This window comes from Labeo rohita, chromosome 3 (assembly GCF_022985175.1).
Source record: "Labeo rohita strain BAU-BD-2019 chromosome 3, IGBB_LRoh.1.0, whole genome shotgun sequence".
Taxonomy (NCBI): domain Eukaryota; kingdom Metazoa; phylum Chordata; class Actinopteri; order Cypriniformes; family Cyprinidae; genus Labeo; species Labeo rohita.
In genome coordinates, this window is record NC_066871.1 from 21,373,590 (window position 1) to 21,391,916 (window position 18,327).

The 18,327-nt window shown below is 36.3% G+C and overlaps 3 protein-coding genes across 6 annotated transcripts; 2 read left to right on the top strand and 1 right to left on the bottom strand.

The window, feature by feature from the left end:
• Positions 1 to 929: 929 nt before the first annotated feature.
• apol (apolipoprotein L) lies at positions 930 to 8,735 on the top strand. 4 transcript variants are annotated; one of them, XM_051106250.1, is made up of 6 exons: positions 1,045 to 1,059; positions 2,110 to 2,637; positions 6,834 to 6,893; positions 7,055 to 7,090; positions 7,206 to 7,304; positions 7,404 to 8,735. In XM_051106250.1, the coding sequence occupies exons 2-6, from the start codon at positions 2,234 to 2,236 to the stop codon at positions 8,335 to 8,337; spliced, it is 1,533 nt and encodes a 510-aa protein (XP_050962207.1). In that variant the 5' UTR covers positions 1,045 to 1,059; positions 2,110 to 2,233; the 3' UTR covers positions 8,338 to 8,735. The 4 variants fall into 4 exon arrangements, with proteins under 4 accessions (XP_050962208.1, XP_050962206.1, XP_050962205.1 ...); XM_051106251.1 differs by lacking the exons at positions 6,834 to 6,893; positions 7,055 to 7,090; positions 7,206 to 7,304; positions 7,404 to 8,735 and adding exons at positions 2,878 to 2,913; positions 3,017 to 3,115; positions 3,214 to 4,498 and having other exon boundaries at positions 930 to 1,055; positions 2,110 to 2,697; XM_051106249.1 differs by lacking the exons at positions 6,834 to 6,893; positions 7,055 to 7,090; positions 7,206 to 7,304 and adding exons at positions 2,878 to 2,913; positions 3,017 to 3,115 and having other exon boundaries at positions 931 to 1,055; positions 2,110 to 2,697.
• Positions 8,736 to 8,853: 118 nt separating this feature from the next.
• Positions 8,854 to 15,675, bottom strand: LOC127163176 (GTPase IMAP family member 4). Its single transcript, XM_051106270.1, has 3 exons — positions 15,484 to 15,675; positions 12,414 to 13,190; positions 8,854 to 9,606 (listed from the first exon to the last, which is right to left on the bottom strand). The coding sequence occupies exons 1-3, from the start codon at positions 15,515 to 15,517 to the stop codon at positions 9,512 to 9,514; spliced, it is 906 nt and encodes a 301-aa protein (XP_050962227.1). The 5' UTR covers positions 15,518 to 15,675; the 3' UTR covers positions 8,854 to 9,511.
• A 462-nt stretch (positions 15,676 to 16,137) lies between these two features.
• LOC127158868 (amine sulfotransferase-like) lies at positions 16,138 to 17,868 on the top strand. The gene is given in 6 exon segments (XM_051101841.1): positions 16,138 to 16,285; positions 16,663 to 16,866; positions 17,030 to 17,158; positions 17,264 to 17,358; positions 17,472 to 17,646; positions 17,741 to 17,868. Coding segments are annotated over 6 exon segments (873 nt in total). The 5' UTR covers positions 16,138 to 16,143.
• Positions 17,869 to 18,327: the final 459 nt, after the last annotated feature.

An 18,327-nucleotide genomic window follows, 5' to 3' on the forward strand; every position in this document is an offset into this window, starting at 1 on the left:
ATTGTAACCCACTAGTAATGACTCAGGTGTTACCAAATCCATCCAAAGTATTACTATCCAGAACCTTACAAAAACCTCAAATTTTACAATGACTTTCGTCATTACTAGGGAGTTTGATGATGATCTTCACTTTAAAATACTGATCCAAATAATTAGTAATTCCTTCTGACGGATTTGGTAATATTTGAGTTATTACCAGTGGGTTACCATGATCTTCACTTTAGAATTAGTTATACATTTTGCATTATTCACATTGTTTATGAACCTGTAGTAGTTATCCGGAAGATATAAAAAAAAATATTAATAGTGAACTACCACTTTCAACTGAGTGCTATTACTTACTGATTTGTTAATCGTTCTTTGTTAGTTAGTAGGCCGATTTTGACACACACCTTCCAGGTGCATCCTAGACACATCATCAGTGATGTAACCTGGGGTCATCGGGTGTTTCGGGTCTTTCAACATCTTACACCCTTGCTCAGACGACCCAGCCAGGGATGTGTCTATGTAGTTCGTGTAGTCCACGGATCGCCCCTTTTGATCCACAGCCACTTTGGATCAAAAGGAGTGATCCATGGACGACATATTTGCATCAAAACCTACTGATTTATTAATCATTCTTTGTTAGTTAGTAGACTAGAATGTTAATAGTGCATTTGTCATTTGTTTCTGTGTAGCTATTCATTAATGACGAAACAGTATTCTAAAGTGTTAACAAAAGTACTTTTTAAAGCAGGGGTTTTCAACCCAAAAGGCATGTGAGCAGTGGAATGTCAGTCACCAGTACATACAATGTGCCTTTTATATGTTAAAGGGCCAGTGACATCTTAAAAAAAAAAAAATCATTAGAGTAGCATTTCTGTTTCGAGTGTTGTTTTGAACTCTTGAACTCGGGCGGAGCAATGAAAATGGAGAAAAGAAAGCGAAACTTCAACCTCCGCCCAGAGGAAACAAACAAAAGATTGCTTTCTACAGTAGGTTTCTCACCTCAGTTTGGCAGGTGTCAGTACCAGCACTTTCCATCTGCCTATACTCAGAAAAATAATGGACGCCAGGTAGGTAGTATTTGTAATCTTTAAATCAATACAGTTCTTTTTTATTTTTTCTTATAAGTTACAGTCACAAAAAGTTGTCAAAAATAAAAAGCCATGTCAGAATCTATATTTCTCAAACAGAAAAAAAGACAAAGTGTAAACAACATTAAAGTCTAAAATACATTTTAACATGAATTAAGGTTGTCTATAAAGGCAAAGTTTAAAGAATTAAATACGTTTTCTTCAGGTTACCAATCACATTACAAAACACAGTAACCTGGAATGTAGAAAAACAAGTTAGCTTTATTTTTCGTGTAGCTATAGTAGCTGGATTTGTTTGGGGTGTGATATTTAATTTAAATTCTATAAAGCTCTTATTATTACTGGGTTAAAACTTTGGGCACAGTGAAAAATTATTTAAGATTTGGTCTATTTAACTTAATCATGTTTTTGTTTGGCATGGCTGTGCGAGTTTGATTGGGCTTCGGTTAAACAGCAGATTTTAAATGTCAGTGTAGTTTTTTTTTTTTTTTTTTAACAGTGTGGCTTTATTGGTATTGCTGGTGGTTTGCCAGTGTTTCCTCTTTATCATCCTGTTCAACATCCTGGACCAGAAGAATGTCTGACCAACCCATTGCGTGACAACTGAAATTTATGAACAAAGGGTGTATATTGTTTGATGTATTGAGCTATACAATACATACCAAACACACACACACACAAAATCTGAGTGTCAGCAACAAATACTATTAATCAGTTGTCCTTCAGTACAAACTGCTCATATCATTAGCATGAATCAGGTTGTTTGCCAGTTATGTCATAAACTGAATTGTGAGCTTGTAAAAAAACCCAACTATGAAACTAAACACCCCATAACTAACTGCAGTGAAGAGCTTAACCTAGATATTATCTTAAAAGGAAATACAGAATAGGTGTTTTGCATAGCAGCTGTGGATGGCCTACTTAGTAGTTTAAGCTATTATTCCAGAACAATTTGAAAATGCATTAATCACATATTTATTCAGAAATATCATTGTTACGATCTAAATTCCTCTGTTTTGATTTTGTGACTTAGGGAACAACTACAGGAGCTCCTGACAGAGTATGTAGAGGACACACTCATCTGTATTTCAACAGTGAGGGACTTCTGTGACAAACAACAAAAATGGTCCCTCCAGAGAGAGACAGAGCTGGATAATATGAGAGACATCAAGGACAGAGCAGATCAAGTCAGTCTTAAGTTTGACCATGTTCAGCGCTCTGAGAACAAAGCCAAGGCGTTTGGTGAATACCTGTGGAGTGGTATAACTCAGGTCACAGCTGACTCCAAATATCAGGAGCTGGAGAAGGAACTGGATGCCGTCCTGAAGGACACACTTGAAGGGCTGCTGAAACTTGACCACTTTCTGGATGCAGTGGAGAAGCTCACAGTCACCTCACTGTTTGTCTTTACTGGACGGAGCTTCTTGCCACAGGGAGAGAGTCCTGAAAGTGTGCGATCAGTCATCACAGCTGCCAGAATGGCCTCTCCTCTCCTTATCCACTTTAAACGCAATGCAGAAACTTTCTTCCTACCTTCTCTCAGTAACCTGGACGTCCTGGCCTTTCAACTAGACAAATACATACGTATCACAGAACAGATCTGTGCAAAGATGGAGAAAAAGTATGTTTCTGACGTTCTTGCAGTGTTCATTGTAAAAGAATAGTTATTTGATTATATAAACGTCTAAAACACACAGGTTATTGAATCACCTCAGCTGTATTTATTAAATAATTTAAGGCTTACTTCCATAATTTCATCGATTGTTTATATATTTGTGCATTATATTTTTTTTCCTCACAGATCTAAGAGTGTTTTTTGGTATGATGACATCGATAAGTAAGTAACATAAATAATACATTAATATGGGGTTAGATTCAAACATCCTAAAAAACGTTTCACTCATGTTGAGAGTTTGGTGAGTGTTTGTTACTCTTTACAGTCTTAAGAAGGGTGAGCCCTTAGTAAAGTTCAATTTGAACTTAAGTGAGGACTCCATGCAAAAAATGCTTGATCATTTGAAGCAGTTGTGCAAAATAAGGTAAGACCTTTCTCTTTTTATCATGATCAACAGATCAACAGATTCTTCACTCTCAGTTGCATTGTCAGTGTCAATATATCTTTTATATTATTGTTCAGGATGGATCAGCACACCAGGATGGCCTTCATTTTTCAGGAACACGCTCAGCACTTCATTGGTGTATTCAGTCAGCGTCACTCTAGAATGGAGCAGTTCCTGTCAGATCTGGAGGAGAGTGCAGTTCAGCTGGACAGGATGAAAAAGGGGGCCAGTATCTCCACTGTGGCTGGCAGTTCAGTGGGGATAGCAGGGGGTGTTTTGTCCATCGTTGGTCTTGCTCTTGCCCCTGTTACTGCAGGAGCATCACTGGCTCTGACTCTGACCGGTGTCGGTTTGGGGGTCACCAGTGGTGTCAATAGTTTGGTCACAGGCGTCACTGAGGCAGCAGTCAACAACCACCATGGAAAAAATGCACAGAACATTTTCCAGAGGTACATGGATGATGTGGGGAAGATTCTAGACTGTCTGGAGCAGGCCAGTACTGAAGAGCGTTTAGAGGAGCTTGATGTTGTAGGTATGTTTGGAGCAGGAAAGTTGATACCCAACATTGGGCAGCTGGTGAAAGGGACACCACTAGCGCTCTCAAAGTCTGCTAGAGCTGGATTCATCACTCTAAATGCCTTCTTTATTGGCTTAGATGTCCTGTTTATTTGCAAAGATAGTATAAGTCTGGCCAAAGGAAGCAAGAGTGAAATCTCACAGCTCATCCGCTCCAGAGCATCTCTGTGGAAATCTGAGCTGGAGACCTGGCAGAAGATCCATGATTCCTTATGCATTGGAATATGGAGGTTTAGGAAGAGCCAGGAAGTGTTGGAGCAACTCTTTCTGCCTTAGAATACTTTGAAAACACTTTGCAAATTTGAGATTAGCATTGAGTATTTGTATATGAATGGATGGCACAGCCATCTAACACATCAACCATTGTTGCCAAGTCCATGGTTTATCCACGGAATTGGGCTACTTTAACACTGTTGCCACGGGTTGTTTTTCATATCTTTCATGGGTTGAAGCGACCCCAGTAACATAAAATTTAGCCCCTGCAATGCTAATTTAGCAGGGGAATCCTGCCAACATGTATTTTACTCCCCAGAGCGTTATTTTCCCAAGGGGACAGCCCTCAAAAACATGATTGGACTACTTTTAGACTAGTTTTGAGTAGCAATCATGAATAATGTATGTTAGGAACAAACAAAAACATTAGTGAGATGTGCTTGACTTTCTTTCAGTGAATATTTATTGTGTTTACAGTAACTGAATATTTAGTTGTATTTTTTGTTGTTGTTGTTGTCATTCTGTCGGAGATCTAAGTTTGAAGCTCTCTGTTCATCCTATATAACTACATATTGACAATATGTATTTCAAAATGTCAAATCAAGAAACTAATTAAAAAATGGAACTGCAGCAATGTGTCGTTCTTGAATCACTGTCCTGTCAAAGCAATAGAATATTTTGGTACTTTCTGGTAACATTTAGTTTCTGTTTCAGAGTGATGGCGTTTTGCTGTTTATTGTACTCGTACCACCCTAAGGCAGACACGAGTTTTGCTTACGGCGCCCTCATATGGGCAGAACAAACAGTACATTGTCCCAAAAGATTTGTGAGCTGTGGAATGTCAGACTGAGTCATCAGTACATCCATGCAATGCGCTTTTTACACTGTCGGGCCTGTGACTGAAAACACTGAGCTAACACGTACTCTTCATGAGAGTAGCCTTACTGTTTTGAGTGCTTTAACAGATTTTAACGCGTAATTTTTTTAAACCCTCGAACCTGTGTTGGGCGGAGCAACAAAAAGAAAGCGAAACCTAAACTTCCATCCGGAGCAAATAAAAAGATTCTCTAGCTTTCCTCCTTCAGTTTGGCAAATGTCAGAAGGAGAGCTTTCTGCAGACTACTCTAAAAACGATGGAGACCAGGTCGGTATTATTTGTAATCTTTAGATACATCTATCTTATTTTCGGATTTATAAGTTATATAGTCACACAAAGTCAGACAAGTTATATAATCAACATAACGTTAAAGTCTTACGTTTTAACGTGAATTAAGATCGTTTATAACTAGTGTGACGACGTTTAAAGAATTAAACACTATTTTCTATAGATAAGCTACCATCACATTACAAAGCCTGGATCGCAGAAAATAAGTTAGCTCTTTTTTACTTTCCATGTAGCTGTAGTAGTATAGTTTTGTTTGGGGTGTGGAATTTAATGGACGTTTGATTAAGCTCTTGCTGGGTTGAAAAACTTTGGGTTCTGCACTGTGAAAAATTTCTTTTAATGTATTTAATTTACCACAATGATTTTTTCTGCTTGGCTTGGCTATATGAGTTTCATTAAATTCACAGTGGAATACAGTGAAACTACAGTTCGGTTTTAAATTTAAAAATGTTGACTTTTTATTTATTTATTTATTATTTTTTTAACAATATGGCTTTATGGCTTTTGGTATTGGTGTCGTGTCCGTTTCCTCTTCATCATTCTTTTCAACATCCTGGATCAACAACAATTATTATTAACACTATGCGTTTCAAGCAGATAGACTGAAACTCGCATTTATGATCAAATGGTGCATTTTGTTTGACAATTATTACATACAGATGAGATAATATACATTTAGAGGATGCAACGTACATAGGTATCATATATGTAAAAAATAAATAAATAATAATAATAATAATAATAATAATAATAACAAAATTAATAATAAAATAAATAAATGCATTTTGACAAGTTCCAGGAACAAATACTATTATTCAGAACTGTGACCAACCTAGACACATCCTATTAATGTTCAGACAAATTATTTTTTAATAACAGATTCTTGAACTTGAATATTTGGCATCCTTAGTATGAATCAAGTTTTTTGCCAAATATGTATTTGCCTGAACTCGCGAGCTTGTGAAACCCAGCTATGAAACTAAACACCCAACAACAAACTGTAGTCAAGAACTTAACCTAGATATTATCTTAAAAGGAGCTACAGAATAGCTCTTTTCAGAATAGCTGTTTTGTATGACAAGGCAGCATTTTGTTTAGCAGCTGTTTTTCCAAACTGTTTTAAAATGCATTAATCATGTATTTATTCAGATGGCAGATACCATTGTTACTAACTAATAGCTGTTTTGATTTGTGATTTTGATTTTATGACTCAGAAAACAACTACAGGAGCTCCTGTCAGAGTATGTAGAGGACACACTCATCTGTATTTCAACAGTGAGGGACTTCTGTGACAAACAACAAAAATGGTCCCTTCAGAGAGAGACAGAGCTGGATAATATGAGAAACATCAAGGACAGAGCAGACCAAGTCAGTCTTAAGTTTGACCATATTAAGCGCTCTGAGAACAAAGCCAAGGCATTTGGTGAATACCTGTGGAGTGGTATAACTCAGGTCACAGCTGACTCCAAATATCAGGAGCTGGAGAAGGAACTGGGCGCCAGTCCTGAAGGACACACTTGAAGGGCTGGAGAAACTTGACCACTTTCTGGATGCAGTGGAGAAGCTCACAGTCACCTCACTGTTTGTCTTTACTGAACGGAGCTTCTTGCCACAGGGAGAGAGTCCTGAAAGTGTGCGATCAGTCATCACAGCTGCCAGAATGGCCTCTCCTCTCCTTATCCACTTTAAACGCAATGCAGAAACTTTCTTCCTACCTTCAATCAGTAACCTTGATGTCCTGGCCTTTCAGCTAGACAAATACATACGAATCACTGAACAGATCTGTGCAAAGATGGAGAAGAAGTAAGTTTCTGATGTTCTTGCAATAGTTATTTGACAAACATCTTAATACACACAGATTATTGAATCACCTCAGTTGTATTTACTAAATCATCTAAGGCTTACTTCCATAATTTTATCGATTGTTTATATATTTATGCATTTATGTATTTTTTCCCTCCCAGATCTAAGAGTGTTTTTTGGTTCAGTGATATTGATAGGTAAGTAACAAACATAATGCATTAAGAAGAGGTTAGATTCAAACATCTTTAAAAACCTATTGTTTGTGTGGAGTGTTTGATGAGTGTTTGTTAATAATTCTGAAACTCTTTACAGTCTTAAGAAGGGTGAGCCCTTAGTAAAGTTCAGTTTGAACTTAAGTGAGGACTCCATGCAGAAAATGCTTGATCATTTGAAGCAGTTGTGCAAAATAAGGTAAGACCTTTCTCTTTTTATCATGATCAGCTGTTTTCTTCACTCTCAGTTGCATTGTCAGTGGTGGCTGTAAACTGTATCTTTTATATTATTGTTTAGGATGGACCAGCACACCAGGATGACCTTCATTTTTCAGGAACACGCTCAGCACTTCATTGGTGTATTCAGTCAGCGTCGCTCTAGAATGGAGCAGTTCCTGTCAGATCTGGAGGAGAGTGCAGTTCAGCTGGACAGGATGAAAAAGGGGGCCAATATCTCCACTGTGGCTGGCAGTTCAGTGGGGATAGCAGGGGGTGTTTTGTCCATCGTTGGCCTTGCTCTTGCGCCAGTCACCGCAGGAGTGTCACTGGCTCTTACTCTGACCGGTGTCAGTCTGGGGGTCACCAGCGGTGTCAATAGTTTGGTCACAGGCATCACTGAGGCAGCAGTCAACAACCACCATGGAAAAAATGCACAGAACATTTTTAAGAATTTCATGGATGATATGGGGAAGATTCTAGACTGTCTGGAGCAGGCCAGTAATGAGGAGCATTTAGAGGGAATTGATGTTGTAGATATGTTTGGAGCAGGAAAGCTGATAGCTCGTGCAGGAGGACTGGCCAAAGGTATTGATGCTCTGGTAGATGCAGCTTCAGCTGTTAAAGTTCTCAAAAGCGAAGAGGTGATTGCAACTGCAGCCAAGGTTGGACTCCAGGAGGCGCAAAGTGGTCGTAACATTCCCAAACTCGCTGCAGACCTGCCTGACATTGGGCAGCTGGCAAAAGGGACACCACTAGCGCTCTCAAAGTCTGCTAGAGCTGGATTCATCACTCTAAATGCCCTCTTTATTGGCTTAGATGTCCTGTTTATTTGCAAAGATAGTATAAGTCTGGCCAAAGGGAGCAAGAGTGAAATCTCACAGCTCATCCGCTCCAGAGCAGCTCTGTGGAAATCTGAGCTGGAGACCTGGCAGAAGATCCATGATTCCTTATGCATTGGAATATGGAGGTTTAGGAAGAGCCAGGATGTGTTGGAGCAACTCTTTCTCCCTTAAATTAGTTCCAGAGCAAGTTGCTGCTAAAGCACTTTTCAAGATTCAAGATTTCAAGTTGAGATGAACATTAAATATTTGTATTTGAATGAAATGACTGCATCCATTACAGTTAGATCTTCTGTCCTGTAACGCTAATCAGTTATCAACAGTTATGTATTTTCAAGCATTCTGACTTGTTAATTCATGTTATGAATTTTGTAGGCCTTGCTGAGATCTGCTCAATTTATAGCATATAGTAAATGTATGTTAAAAGTAAAAAATAAAAAACGTGAAAATTATTACATTCTGGTCTAAGCTTAGTCTAAGCTTAAAAATCTGTTTATTATGCATGTGTACATATCATTTACACCGTCAAACAACAATTGTATATAACTTTGATTAAAAAAAAATTAAATGCACTAATGTGTGTGTCTTATGTGTCAAGGACTCAGTTCATAATGGAGTGTTTTGAATAAGTGGTCTGGTTACATCTTATGAACAAGTGAAAGCGTTTGCCGTTTGCCATGTGTTATTTTCTCTTGGAGTGGTGGGAGGTTCACGTGCTTCAGTTAAAAATTGACAGATCAAGTGATATGATAAAATGGGTGTATAAGCATGAAGGGAAATTCTGAAAGCCACAGACTGATTTCAGCAAAGGAATGATTACAAATGTCACATCTTGCAAAATGCTCCTCATCAAAGACAAGCAGAAAAAAATAAGAAGCACAGGCAACTTTTGCATACTGAATTTATCTAAACGCACACACACATTTCAGTATTTAAACATTATTAAAACAAATGTTTTTAAAACCCCACAACTAGCAAAAAAGGAGCAAAATGTTGTGGATTGCACAAACACATTATACACACTAAACATTTTTAAAAATTTGATATATTATGATATTTGATATATAAAACATATATTCGTTTACCTTTACAGAGTATTTTCACAGCAAGGAAAGTTTAAATGCAAAACATTGCAACATATATTATGACTGAGTTTTTAAGTGTTAAAAAAGGTTAAGAAAAAAAGAAGTTTATGTTCCTCATTTGTAAGTTGCTTTAATATCACAGGTTGTTATAACTGTGCTGACTGGATCAGGTTCAGATGCGAAGTTATGATGGCCTCTGGTGGTGAGTTGTGGAAGTTGCAGTGGTGGATAATGGTGTTTTAAGTGAGGTGCTTTTCCAACGTTCACTGTTGTTTGCAGCTTTGCAGAAATGTACTTCTGTCACTGAGAGGCTGGTCACTGCTGGTACTGTACCTAGCTGAGTGTTTCTGTTCCGTTTCTGTAGAAAACAAGAAAAAACATCCACAAACCGTGACTGTGAGGGACAGACTCGGGGGCGTCGTTAGGGCTAAAAAGATTTTTCTTTAGCCCCGAATGTTTTGTATCGCCCTATGATTTCTGAGAATTCACGAATTGTCATAGTTTGAATGAATTACTCATAAGTCGGTCGTTACACTTTAAACAAATAGCGATGTGGACTAGTATCTGTAAATATGGTGATATCTCTCGGTGATTTCAGCGTCTGCCATAAAAAAATAAAAAAAAAAACATCTCCAGAACTGCTCTGAGAGTACTTTCGTGAGCAGTTCACTGGTTCATTTGAGTAAACTAGGGTTATATACTCACAGAAATGTAAAGGTATTTTACGGAAACCCGTCAAAATAAATGTTCGGTTTAGCTATAGACACTGTGTACCTACAGTACTAATACTACTACTACTGCTGAAAAATTAATAAAACTTTGCTACACAATATTTCTTCCCTCTTTTACATTTTATTAGTGCATCCCCTTTATTTGCCAAAAATAAAATTTAATTTTCATGAATTAAAAGATAAATTAATATTTTATGCCTTAATTAATTTTATAACCAGAAAAATTTAAATACACAACACATAATTTCATAAGGCTGATGTAGAAATAAATAAGTTAAATAAGTTGTTTTATGCATTTAAATAAATAGACGTGCTAAAACAAATTTAGTAACAATAAAATATAAGGTGAGAAAAATAAAACACTTCATAGGGCCCTAAACATAACTTAACTTTTAATAAATTGACATTAAATTGTATGAGTTTCATTGTTTTAATTAATTAGGCATGTTTTTGATTAATACAATTAAATATACCCATTAAAAAGGAGTTCAGAAAAATTAAAACAGAAAAAAAACGAATTTAGAAAAAAAAAAAGAAAATGGAATTTGAAAAAAATGTCTATTTTTGCATGCAAATATATATATTTTAAATGTATTAGTTTATTTGTGTAATATATTTTTGTAAAGTTATAATTTTGTGATAATACTTTGATATTTTTTTATATTTGCAGTGATTACTATTTACTATTTTTTCATAGTGTAACAATGTTGTTTTGTGCCACTGCTTTGGCAAAGTATTTGTCAAATGAACTAAAATCGAAAGCACAATATGACTTTGCTCACACGATGAGTTCATGATCCAATGTTTTCAGAGTATCAGAAGAGGGGTGAGTCAGGTCATCCACCTTTTTTCTTTGTTCAATTTGCACGCTGAACATGGGTTACCTTATAGCTCTTATTTTTGAACTCTCAAAGTGCACCAGATTTATGAATTTAACTTTAAAATATATCCAATATATACTCCCTAGAAGGATCCAGGTTCACCCACCTGTGTCTAACAAAATCTTACGTAATTATGATGTGAGCTCCCATCCACCACCACTAGCCCCTGATGTTTTGCCATCGGCCCCTGATGTTTTCAAATTCTAGAAACGCCCCTGGACAGACTAAAAGCCTTTACAGTGGCACAGAATGTATAAACGTATTAGATAACATAATTTTGACACAACTCACAACTGTTAAAGCTGTTTAATGGATTTTTTTTTTGGAAAAGACGTTTTAGCGGAACGTTGTTAACGGTGTGTTATTAAAATGTAAAGCACTCGTTTGTCACAGCCTCATTTTCTGTCAATAATTAAATATGGCACTATGTTGACTAATATTACTATTATTTTGTTCTTATTTCTTTGCCAACATTTCATGTTTCATAGCAGCTTCACAGCCTACTAAGTAACAAATCGACGCAAACTTCATAAAATATGAGACAAATACACAGCAAGACTATTCAAAATTACAAATGGAAAGTAAACAAAACCACTTCTGAAATGGGAAAAAAACAAACAAACAAACAAGTCTTTCTTTCTTCAGTTGTAAAGAAATTATGTTTTTGAGGAAAACATTTCAGCATTTTTCTCCATATAGTGGACTTCTATGGTGCCCCAATTTTGAACTTTCAAAATGCAGATTAAATGCGGCTTCAAATGATCCCAAATGTGGTTGTAAACAATCCCAGCCGAGGAAGAAGGGTCTTATCTAGCGAAACGATTGGTTATTTTCATTAAAATAATACAATTTATATACTTTTTAATGTCTAACGCTTATCTTGTCTTACTCTTCCTGGACTGTTTTTGTTCCGGTTCATGACAGTTAGGGTATGTCTGTCTTGAGCCAGAATACACACAGAGTTCAGGGAGAGAAAGGCAAGACGAGCGTTTGAGATTAAAAAGTATTTAAATTGTATTTTTTTTTTAATGAAAATATTAAAATTGGTACCTCTGATTGGGCTAAAGCTGGAATTTAACAAATTTGAAGTAAAAGTATTTGATGGACGTATACTGTGTGTCAGGAACATTCACTCATTATCATTATCTCATTTTTGACCGAGATGGCTTTTAGCTGGTTTTGCATCTGAACTCGTCATATGTGAATCTTTGTTTTGGAGGTGGACTTCTCATTTAAAGCGTTACATTTGACTTGAAATTTTGATAGTTTCAACTTGTTTAGTACCTTTTACAAATATAACCACATTCTTCAAAATATTTAAGAATATTAATATCCTTTATTACAGGGGGACCAGTGTCCTAAAGAGTTTAGCTCCAACCCCAATTAGACCTGAACCAGCTTTTTACTAGAAACCTCCTGGCAGGTGTGTTAAGACAAGTTGGAGCTAAACTCTGCAGGACTCCGGCCCTCCAGGACTGAGTTTGGGCACCCCTGCTTTAACATCTAGTCAGTGTTTAATATCCAGAGCTTAAAGGACAAAAATATTGTCCTACCATCCAGTGTGTGTTGGTCCGTTCTCCTTCTCGACCTTCTTAACTGCTTTGCCTTCATTGCTTCTCTCACTTGTTGTATTTGCTCATCTCTCTTAAGCTCTTCCTTCAATTTTCTCACCTCTTCTTTCTCCATTTCTCTGGCCTGTTCCAACACCTTCTCACTGGAGATCATAGACTCTTCATTGGTATCCATCATTGTCTTGATCTTAGTCAGAAGACCGGCCACCTGGTCCTCCCCTGCTTTGCGATTGCTGTACAGAGCATGGAAACGGCCTCCGCATTTCTCAACCAGCCTGTTCAGCTCCACGTTCAACTTCACTTCTTGCTTTAAGGTGGAGCCACGTAACTGCTTTCTGTCTAAGATGGTGAAGAGGACTAAGCTGTAACTCCAGGCTTCTGGACCGAACAGCTCTACATGTTCCTCCACGGCACGACGTTCACGCTGGGAGAACGAGAATGACAGCGGCACCACCAGCAGCAGGGCATGGGCGCCAGGCTGGCACAGACTCATACTCCTCATTATCTCCTTCTTCACTGACCATACTGATGCAGAGGAGCCATTGACATTGAACCATTCCCAACCTGGGGTGTCAACCACCAGCACCTCCTGTCCTCTCACAAGACCCTGGCACGGGAAACTCATCCGGGTCTTTACACCGACCTCATCAAAGGCTTTCTTGCCCAGAATGGCATTACCAACAGCACTTTTCCCAGATTCTGTCACTCCAATCAGGACAATTCTCAGGTTAGGACAGTCAGAAAGACTGATACCTTGCTCTGTGGATAAAACGATATGACAAAAGGCAAAGATTTGAGCATTTAAATTGCATATCATTTTTTAATTCATTTTTAAATTACAGTTTTACCATACAAATTACACTTCTTTAATGCATATTTGTCTGTGATAAGTGAAACAGGTAAGTTTCACTCAAAAATATCATGGCATAGTTTGTTATGAACTATTTCCATCTATCTGATTTTATTTAAATAATCACATTATTAAAATGCATTTATTCAGATTGCATAGTATGAGCATAAAGTTGTTCTAAATTGTATTGGAACAATACAGAGCTGTGAAACAAGCAATATTCAGTTTGTAAAAAAAAAAAAAATTACATTGAAACAAAGTGACTTATTACTTGATATATATATATATATATATATATATATATATATATATGATCCTGGATATTGTGTGTTTAAAACACATTCAGTTTATTATTAGTAATACAGAAATCTATCTCTTGTATCAATATACACTACCAGTCAAAAGTTTTCGAACAGTATGTTTTTGTTATGTTTTTTAAAGAAGTCTCTTCTGCTCACCAAGTCTGCATTTCTTTGATCCAAAATACAGCAAAACAGTAACATTTTACTATATAAATAATTATTTCCTGCGATCAAGGCTTAATTTTCAGCATCATTACTCCAGTCTTCAGTGTCACATGATCCTTCAGAAATCATTATAATATGCTGATTTGCTGCTCAAGAAACATTTTATTTATTTAAAACAGTTTAATACATTTTTTCAGGATTCTTTGATGAATAGAAAGATCCAAAGATCAGCATTTACCTGAAATAAAAAGCTTTTGTAACACCATACCATTCAAAAGCTCAGTATATGTTTTTTAAAGAAAATATTGAAATTAATACTTTCATTTAGCAAGGATGCTGTAAATTTAATTGCTTTAAAAGTGAAGATAAAGACATTTGTTATGGAAAGATTTCTTATTTCAGATAAATGCTGTTCTTCTGAACTTTCTATTAATCAAAGAAACCTGAAACAAATTCTACTCCGCTGTTTTCAACATAATCAGAAAGCAAATCAGAATACTAGAATGATTTTTGAAGGATCATATGATTGGAGTAATGATGCTAAAATTTAGCTTTGAAATCACAGGAATTAATTACGTTTTAAAATATATTTACATAGAAAACAGTTATTTTAAAAAGTAAAAATATTTCAGTAATTTAACTGTTTTTGCTGTACTTTGGATCAAATAAATGAAGGCTTGGTGAGCAGAAGAAACTTATTTTAAAAAAACATAAAAACTTTTGACTGGTAGTGTATTACTGACAAATATGCATTAAGTTATTAGTTAATGTAGAAACTGTACATGTTGGAAATGTTATATGTACTTCAAATGCATAAATCCTAAATTTAGGTTAATTTATTTGGTGTCAGGGTTTATTTTACTATAATGACTGTACAGTACATAATAAGGGGACAGCTGAAATAAAAGTAATACTGTAGTCATTTTAAGCATAAATAATCTTCTACCACCTCCCATATGAGCCGTTTCCTCTAGTTATGTTACAATTTTGTGTTGCTTGGTCTGAATTGGTAGCAGTAAAGACAGTAATAAAAAGGCAATTTTTATTTGGTGCATGCCTTATCGATTGGGAAGTTTAGTATAGGTCTTTTTCATTAAGCAGTACAAATATCACACACTGTAGGTCTACCTCTGTTGACATTACCAAACATCTGATAAACATAATTATGGCCTTATTTTACTGCTATGACAACCTACTGACGTCAGAGCCTTAGGTGAAATTTACGTTGGGTAAATACTAATAGCAGTAATCAAAATCTATTTGACTAAAAGAGAAAAAAAGTGTTACTACTGCTGGCTGTCACTAAAAAAATCAAGAAGACAGAATGTGAAATTGACTAACACATGTCTTAAATTTACTATCATCTCTGAATAGAACATTTTGTAAAAATGGCAAGTTCTGTAAAATGCAATAAATAATAAATTCTCCAGTATTAACACTGATTGTAATAGTCATACTGTAGTATTTTAGCAGTTCTTTGGATACTTGCTAAATATTCTTGAAAGATTTGGTTTCAGAATTGTATTTTTAACTACATCTGTGGCAGTTACAGTCTACTTTCTTAATTTGGATATTATACATAACAAACACATCATTAGCACTACAAAATAAAACAGCTACATTAAACAATCAATTGCAATCCATGTTTTTACGACAGTTTACAACAGTTTAGCTCTATACTATGAAGTAACTTGTGCGTTTAATAAAGACAGTCTATCTATAAGAGTGTACTGACCATGACAGTTGGATAATTCTATTATCTCATCCATTCTCGTCCAGTCTGTTCAGTGTTTCTTGGTCAAATCTGCTGCTCTCCTTACAAATTATTCATTATTTCCTGATGACTTGATTATCTGTTGCAGCTGAAATAGTTGGTCAGAAACATATTTTATCCGTCCTCTTATCTAAATATTGTTTTTCCCGTATATTGTATGAGCAATCCTGTATCAGTTCTGATCAGGCTGTTTACAACCTCTTTTACTGTCATACATATCCAAAGTACAAACTATGAAGACCACGCCTGTTGCTTGCAAGCTAACTTTAATGTTGTTTAGGAATTTATATATGTTTCCTGCCCCCCCCCAAATCAATTTATAGTTGTTAATTTTTTTAAAAAAAACCTATTATTTATAAAATATAAAGTCACACTTTACCCTGCAGTGTTCATGTTATTCTGTGTTTATGTGTAAATATACCTTTTTAGCTATAATAATACAGTTGATAAAGTATAATGTATGCTATGGACGCTATATTACTCTAGTATCGTGATTAATTATTAACATCCATACTGTGCTGAAGAAACGTCACTTTTTGCATACTAAACTATGCTTCCTCAATGATTCCAAAGGTCTTTTGTCAGTTTCTCCATGTTGTAGGTGGATAGAATTGTAGCATAATGGAAAGCCTTAACAACTATCTATGTAAATATAAAGGCTATGTTTTCGCAAAAGGTGAAACCACAGAGGAGTACATTGACTCTCTTCAGCATTTTGAGATTCGTGACAGTGATGTGTTTTTGGTGACATATCCCAAGTCAGGTATGAGTATCAAATATTTCAGTTTAAAAATGTGTTTTTCTTGACATAAATAAATTTCTTATACTGGGTTTCATCAAGGAGGGACAAGACAGGAGACAGAAATTTCATGTTTTACTGTGAAAACCTCTAACGGGAGAGTCATTTGTCTGTATAGGCACATGTTAATGTTATTGCCAAAAAAAAAAAAAAAAAAAGCCAAGCTTAGATAGTTATCTATCTACTTTGACTCAAAATCTGATACTAAGATACTGCACTAGTAGCAAACACCACAAGTAACTGCCATGACATCTGGTCCCAGTCTCCCTCATTAAGTTTGCTGCTAACCATAAAGAAATGTGAGTGTGGTTTTTATGGTTCTAACATACTGAACTATACAGGTACAATATGGGCACAGAACATCATCAATTTAATTTGTGAGGATCCCACAGACAAAACAAACTTTCCCAACAATCTTGAGAAGATGCCTTGGTTAGAGTACCGTGAAGGCCGGCCTGACTATTCCTTGCGCCCGTCTCCACGGTTATTTGCCTCCCATCTCACACCCACACTGATGCCACCAGGCCTTAAGGACAAGAGAGCAAAGTTAAGTCTCCAGTGCAAAATAGAATATCAAGAACTTTAATAATAATGTATTATTTTGTGTGAGCAAATTCAATGTCTGTCACTTGTTTGGTTGCAAAATCAAATTTTGGATACATTTTTGTTTGCTCTAAGCTTCACTGCTCATCATGTCTTTTAAATAACAGATCGTGTACGTGCTTAGAAATCCAAAAGACAATGCAGTGTCATATTATCACTTTAGCCACGTCTGGGCCAAGCTTGAAACACCCAAGAGCTTTGAAGACTTTCTGCAGCAGTATCTAGAAGGAAATGGTAAGACTTACAGCACATGTTAGGTAAAAACAACAAATTGAGGACAAGTTTTGTACAGTAGGTTTCACTTTAAACAGAATGATCAATTCATACCTCATGTTTTAGTTGGCGGAGCATCTTGGTTTGATCATGTCAGAGAGTGGTACACTAAAAGAGACCAGTATAACATCCTTTTCCTGTCATATGAGGACATGGTCAAAGTAAGTAATCACAGCCTAAAAATATGTCAAAAGCAATTACAGGATGTTCTTTAATTCAGAATTTTTAAGATTTATTTTATACCTTATACTGATGTATTTGGCACCATGTTCAGGATCTCAGGACAGCAGTGGAGAAAATCTGCAAGTTTTTGGAGAAAAATCTGGATGACGCTGCTATCGCACAGACTGTGGAGAAGGCCACTTTTAAAAATATGAAGAAGGACCCGAAGGCAAACTATGAATTTATTTCTGGAGATCTACTGCTTAAGCCCGAATTTATGCGCAAAGGTCAGTGTTCAAAGACTGCAGTCTTGTAAAGTGTAGACAGGTCGTATCCTTCACTTATTCTGTTGTTATAATTGGTTTGGGTTTGCTGTTGCAGGCACAGTAGGAGATTGGAAGAACACATTCACTGTGGCACAAAGTGAAATGTTTGACCGGATCTTCAAAGAAAGAATGAAGAACTTACCACTGCGCTTCATCTGGGACTGAGACACCAAAACAAACTGAAAGTATTCACAAAACAAAAGAACCAGCATGTTTTGCCGGTGGATATTAAAGGGGTCATCGGATGCTAAGTTCACTTTTTCATGTTGTTTGAACATTAATGTGTGTTGGCAGTGTATGTACAAATCTACCCTGTAATGATAAAAATCCATGCAGTGGTTTTTAATTAATCTGTAAAAATAATATCCCATTTTTCAAATCGAGCCGTTCTCAGATGCCTGTTGGTGTGCTGTCACACCCACAGAGGCCGCTCCCACAATAGTTGATTGACATGAGCTCTTACCGTAGACCAGCTTTCACAGTCCAGTAACTTACTATGTTTTGATGCTGGAGCAGGGATGTAGACAAGAATATCTCAGATTGAGCGACTGAGGTGTTGTGCTGCTGGATCTAATATCTAATATAATAGTGGTCGTCATTTACTCCGACATCTGGACTGCTGAAGATGCAGTAGATTAAGTT